General features: G+C 49.5%; 1 protein-coding gene across 2 annotated transcripts in view; it reads left to right on the top strand.

Annotated features, from left to right (window-relative positions):
• Window positions 1-1,308: 1,308 nt before the first annotated feature.
• Pax3 (paired box 3) overlaps window positions 1,309-6,000 on the top strand; it is a 96,572-nt gene continuing 91,880 nt past the window's right edge. The window contains exons 1-4 of one of the 2 annotated variants that reach the window (NM_053710.1): window positions 1,309-1,777; window positions 2,952-3,187; window positions 4,462-4,591; window positions 5,751-5,885. In NM_053710.1, coding sequence (NP_446162.1) covers window positions 1,693-1,777; window positions 2,952-3,187; window positions 4,462-4,591; window positions 5,751-5,885 — 586 coding nt within the window. In that variant the 5' untranslated portion in view covers window positions 1,309-1,692. The remainder of the gene's footprint in view (window positions 1,778-2,951; window positions 3,188-4,461; window positions 4,592-5,750; window positions 5,886-6,000) is intronic. The other variant, XM_006245131.5, reaches the window with a different exon arrangement.

The raw sequence follows: 6,000 nt of genomic DNA, 5'->3' as shown, positions 1-6,000 counted from the left end.
CTGAGTTCACATCAAAACTGTCAAAGGAGATGGGGGGGGAAGGACATAGAAAGAGGGGTGGAGGATTCAGGGGCAGGAAAAATTCAAATATCATAAAAGGAAAAGGGAACTTGAAGCCCAGAAGTCATTGTTTCCTTTATTTCAAAGGGAAAAAACCTGCCTGGTTCTCATCCTTTTGATTGATTAAGGCCCTGAATACCTCTCGGCCCCAGAGTGGCAGTCCCTGAATAGACTTGAGGGAATAAAGAACAGCGCAGAACGCGGGGCTGGCACGGGAGGGGGGGTGTGAAGGAGGAGAGTTCGCTGGCACTTACCAAGTTATAAATAAAAGGCTAGGCACAATGGTACCTTCTCTAAGGACAGACAATCTTTACAACACTCCTGGCGTCATATCCTGCTGGGGACACTTCAGCTCCTAGCCAAGACTTTGCTTCTTTTATTTTTCCAGCAGTTTAGTCTGAATGCCATAATAAATTCCTGAGAACAAACGCTGCACCGGGGCAAAACCTCAACGTATAGTTGCAAGTGCATCGGGGATCAAACTGTATGTGGAGATTTAAAGTCCCCGCTTCTCAGACGGGTTTTTTAAACCAAGAAAAGGAGTTGACTCTCCCATTTCAGTGTGCAACTTGTAGCCCAGGACAGGACTAACCTCCTCGGTATGCATCTAAGACCACACCACCTATCTTTCATTCCCAGCCTAAGAAAGACAAAAGAACCTTCTGGGCACATCTTGAACTCTTCCTGAGAGATGCCTTTCTGGGAGGCTCACTCACATAGTAAGCTCAGGCCCAGGGGCAGACCAGAGAAGGGAAAACTAAACACATCCGGGATTCTCTGTGCCCATTTCCAAGTTGCTACACCTCCGTATTAGTAAGCCCGAAGAGAAATCCGCAGGTGAAAAGCAGAGGCAGATAGAGGGAAAAAGAGGGACGGATATAGCAAAGTTTCCAAGGAGAGACGCGGAAAGAGATTAGGACAGACAGAAGGAATAGAAAAACCAAGGAGATCAGACAGAAGCACATTTAGAGTGACAGGGACACAACGAGCCCCTTTCCATCTTCACGGCTCTCGACACCCAGGCTGCCTTTCCTAGTTTCAACCTGTCTACCCTTCTCTCTCGGGAAGCGGCATAGAGCTAGTCCCACTCTGGGTCGGCGGAGGCCTGGGCACCGTCAGGGACGGGAAGAGAAAGTAGCCTCTGTCGCCCAATCAGCACGTGTCTTCGCCACCCGGGACGGTCTCCTCATCGGCCAATCGCAGCTCAGGGCTCCTGATCTAGCTTTGGGTGAAAGAACTAATAAATGCTCCCTCGTCGGGATCCCTGCACTCCGTGTCAAGGCGGGAGGAGACTTGGGACGTACTCCTGCCTCGTCACCACCCTCCCTCCCCCGATCTTCGCGGTGCCTTGAGCACCTTTGCCAGTGGCCCCAGCTGAGGGGCCGATCTGCTAGACTCGCACCAAACTTGTCCGCCCTGGGCTTGGGATCCTGCACTCAAGGGACTCCTCTGGAGCCAGTGGACTTGGAGCTATTAGCGCCCCCTCCCCGCGCCCCGCCTCCCTCTCCTGCCTTTTTTTGGGGAGGAGCTCTCCGCGATCCGGAGAGTTCCCGAGGGTCACCCGCCGCACTGTGCTCGCTTTTCCGTCTCGCCTTCACCTGGATATAATTTGCCAGCGAAGCTGCCCCCAGGATGACCACGCTGGCCGGCGCTGTGCCCAGGATGATGCGGCCCGGCCCGGGGCAGAATTACCCACGCAGCGGCTTCCCACTGGAAGGTACGTTAGGGCCTCAGCTCATCCGGATCCTGGGGCCTGGGATTGGCTGCCGCACCCCAATCCTAGTCTCCGGGGCCTCCGGTCGTGCGTTACCCTCAGCCTCTTCCCTTGGTACTTCCCAACCCCAGAAGCAAAAGTGGGGAGGGGGTTCTCGAGGAGAGCGGGAGAAGCCCCATTTCGCGTTCTGGCTGCAAACGGAGCACTATGCTCACTCCAAGGTCTTGGAGCTTGCCTGGCCTGCTTCGGCCCGCTCCACTTTGCTGGGCTGTTTTGGAGTTACTGCCGCGAGAAAGGTGGACAAGCTTCGCAGCGCCGGAAGCAAGTTCTCTTTTTGTCCACCAAAAGTTGCTACGAAACATTTCCGGCTGCGTTCACCTTGGAATAACTCCTGTTAGTTCGTCAAGAATTTTCCTGCTGTAAAAAATTGAGGTGGCCCTTCCTAATTGAAAGTTTTTAGCACTGATTAGTTAAATGCCATTAAACTCAAGTGGCATCTCGAAGTTTCTAAAATATTTGGCAGTGGCGCTCCGGTTCGCTTGAAGGTGCTGGGAAATTTCGGGGGAGGTAGAAATCGTTGCAAACACGAACCCGACCAATACTCTTAGGAAAAGCCTGGGGTTCTGGAGGAGCCCTTCCGCCTCGATCCAAAGTAAAATGCAAAGTGTAAGAGCAGTTATTTCGGCTGTGGTGTCCACAGCTAGGCTCGCTGCTGTTTTTTAGTTCTGAAGTGTAACAGGTGATACATGCTGTCACCTGTGTCTCCTTTCGGGAGCCTTCCGACCCTTGTTTACTACACTCTGATCCGGAAACACTAAAGACCTCTCAGGATTTTGAGACAGCCATTGCAAGACATTTTAGACATCAGCCCTATGTCTCCCTCCACTTTGCAGCACCCCCTCTCCCCCCCCAAAAAAGAGAAAATACAGTTTCTCTGCAGCCTTTATCTCGGAGCCAATCGCTTGATTCCCAAAAAATTATATGCCCCTGCATTGGATAATTATTTAAATAAATATAATCTTAAAGGTCCGGGAGTAGGAGTCCAAAGCCTGGTGGTTTGTGTTTAACTGTCACAGGCGAATTGGCCAGAAGGACGCAGAATCAGGTTCTTTCTGCTGCTTTCTGTTCTTCCTAAATGACTTTCCCCTGGGCTCTTTCTTTCGCCTTCTCTTCCCAGTGTCTACACCCCTCGGCCAGGGCCGAGTCAATCAGCTCGGAGGAGTATTTATCAACGGCAGGCCTCTGCCCAACCACATCCGCCACAAGATCGTGGAGATGGCCCACCACGGCATTCGGCCTTGCGTCATCTCTCGCCAACTTCGCGTGTCCCACGGCTGTGTCTCTAAGATCTTATGCAGGTACCAGGAGACAGGCTCCATCCGACCTGGCGCCATTGGCGGCAGCAAGCCCAAGGTGAGCCCGGGGATTGGCTTCGTGGACTTAGGGCCTGTGGTCCAGCGGGTGGGGAGTGGACAGGTTCTAGAGAGAGCAAGAGACTTTCCACGGGCGGTAGTTTTCAAATCTAAGAAGTGTGTGTGTAGGTGTGTGTAGAACTCAGTTGTTATGGTTGCTGGTAGTTCTTGAACGTTGAAAAAGGCTTTGGACCCTTATTTCCCCGATTTCCTATTTCCCTGTAGAGTCTTCCCAACTCCCCACTTTCTGCACTACCTTCCTAGTATGAAGTTAAAAATCTCGGTTAATTCTTGAATAGTTTCTTTCTCAGCTTTGAATCACTCCACCCCCATCCACTTCCAATGCGGACTCTCCTGCAAATTATTCTCAAGAAGTCAAAAGTCAGGAGTGTGTGTGTGTGTGTGTGTGTGTGTGTGTGTGTGTGTGTAAATAAACCCCTTGACTTCATTAAACAAATCAGTTTGGTGAGATCCTCGACTTAATTTAGATTTCTTTTTAAAAAGCAAGAAAGTCCTGCTGGCTAGGGAGCAGGAAGAGATCATACAGGGTCTTCTCTTTGGGTTATGCAGGAAAGCCGGTATGATGGTATGATTTTTTTTCTAGTTGCCAGGGGGGGCAAAAATCAAATGGGCTATGGCACACTGAAGACTCCCAAACACGGTCCCTCTCCTTTCCCATTTTCTCTCCTAATCTGAGAATCTTAGGAGACAGTTTTTATTTAAGTGGGTGAAAGAGTCATCCTTTCAAATTATCCATGTTTGTCTAATTAGAAACAGCAGCAACGACAACAACCCAAGAACCTAGATACATGGCCTTTTAAATGTCACCCAAATCCTTCCTTAGCTCAGATCTGATCTCTATGGAACCTACCTAATTTGATTACTTATTATTTATTTATTTTTATTTTTATTTTATTTTTGCTGTTCTTTCAAACATTCTCCTTTTAGTTTCGTTTTTGTGCAGATTCGGTGAGTTTTTCTAGGGACTACAAAGTACAGTCCTCCCTCACCTCCAAGCTGTTAGATTTTTTTTCTTTCTTTCTCAGTTTAATCTGGTGTCCTGAGAATCTCTGGGCAGGTGGAGGGTGTCCAGTTTGCCCCGAGTGGCATAATTCCCTGTCATCTCCTTTCTAAACGGAATTAAAAGTCCTCTGGCTAACAGAGGGACATTCTCAGAGAATAGAGGAAGGAGCATCAGAAAAGCCATGAGGTTGGGGCACCACGTCTGGCTCGGAATACTGGGTCCCAACACACCACCCGTCTCTTCTCTTAAAGCAGGTGACAACGCCTGACGTGGAGAAGAAAATTGAGGAATACAAAAGAGAGAACCCAGGCATGTTTAGCTGGGAAATCAGAGACAAATTACTCAAGGACGCTGTCTGTGATCGGAACACTGTGCCCTCAGGTACTGGGTCCATTAACTTTTCCCGGAGGTGCGGCCGTCAGTCTTGTACTCCAACGGACCGTGCCAGCCATAAAGTCGCCCCAATTATCTATCTTGGCTATTGGGAGGCTGTCCTGAAATATTTACAAGCCAGACATTCTTAGTGTTTTATGGAGCACTGGGTGATCTGGTGGTCCCCAGGGTGGCGGCTTGGGAGACAACCTCTGAGGTTTCCCCGCAAATGGATTTCTGCTAAAAAAAAAAAAAAAAAAAAAAAAGGCTGGGAAGGAAATGCGGGGTGCAGGCCAAACGATTATTAATATTGATGTTCCCTTCTAAAAAGAAACAAATGTTTTTGGTAACTTCCACTGAAGGGAGATCCAAGCGGTACCAGCGGAGAGTTGTCTGAGGAGCAAAAGGGGGGAAAATTCGGCCGGGTGCGATTTCCCCAAGAGTTCCAGGGTCTGTCCAGTATCATGGCAGTTTGGGAGAGGTCCAGGGGAAAGAAGGACCAGCGCTGGGCCTGCGCGCGGGAAAAGTTTGTTTTTAATTAAAAGGAAACTCCCTTTTCTCCCCCTCTGTAAGAACGATATATTTCAGAGCATGGATTTGTTTACCAGACTGGAATCTGGAAAAAATAAATCGGGAGAATGCATTTTTCTTTTGATTTTTACAATAGGGAATGATTCTTGCAGTTGAAATTTTAAACCCTTTCTATCCTCAAAACAAGTTGATTTGCAGGCGACAGGCTCTCGGTGGTTCTTCCCAGGCCTTTGCGGGGGAGCAGGTCCTCAGGTGGGGAGGGGGGGACGGTGAAGGGTGAAGCTGGTGGAAGACGTCTCTTTAGAGTGTTCAGAGACAAGTAGCCAACCGATTCTCAGAGAGGGACAGGACGCTTCTCGTACTGAATTGGAGGTGCAAGACCTTCAGGTTTCATGTCCAGTTTAAGTTATTTAAACACCACGAAAGTGTGAGGGTTTTTAAGACGAGGAGAGAAGCAGTTTAAGACCGAGAGAAAGCAGAAGGTCCCCGGATGCTCACAGATGCAGGACACAGCAGTGAGCCCTGCTCAAGGGTAGGGAGAAGGTTGAATGCCTTAGCTGGGCCTTTGAGGTTTCTTTGAGGTCATTTTCCCGGTGCCTCTCATTCGAGTGCGCTCCCTTCCTCCTCTTGTCCCCAGTGAGTTCCATCAGTCGCATCCTGAGGAGTAAATTTGGAAAAGGAGAAGAGGAGGAGGCGGATTTAGAAAGGAAAGAAGCCGAGGAAAGCGAGAAAAAGGCTAAACACAGCATCGATGGCATCCTAAGTGAGCGAGGTAAGGGGGCCCAGTGGGCCACATGCTTCGACGGGCGCTGGTTTTTAGACTTGTGGTCTGCGGTTGCATCTCCGGCTTCAGTCACAGCCACCGCTATCGGAAAAGACATTCAAGT

Source organism: Rattus norvegicus, chromosome 9, assembly GCF_036323735.1.
Source record: "Rattus norvegicus strain BN/NHsdMcwi chromosome 9, GRCr8, whole genome shotgun sequence".
Classification (NCBI taxonomy): Eukaryota; Metazoa; Chordata; class Mammalia; order Rodentia; family Muridae; genus Rattus; species Rattus norvegicus.
The sequence above is the reverse complement of the archived record's forward strand: the minus strand, read 5'-3'. Positions and strand labels throughout refer to the sequence as shown.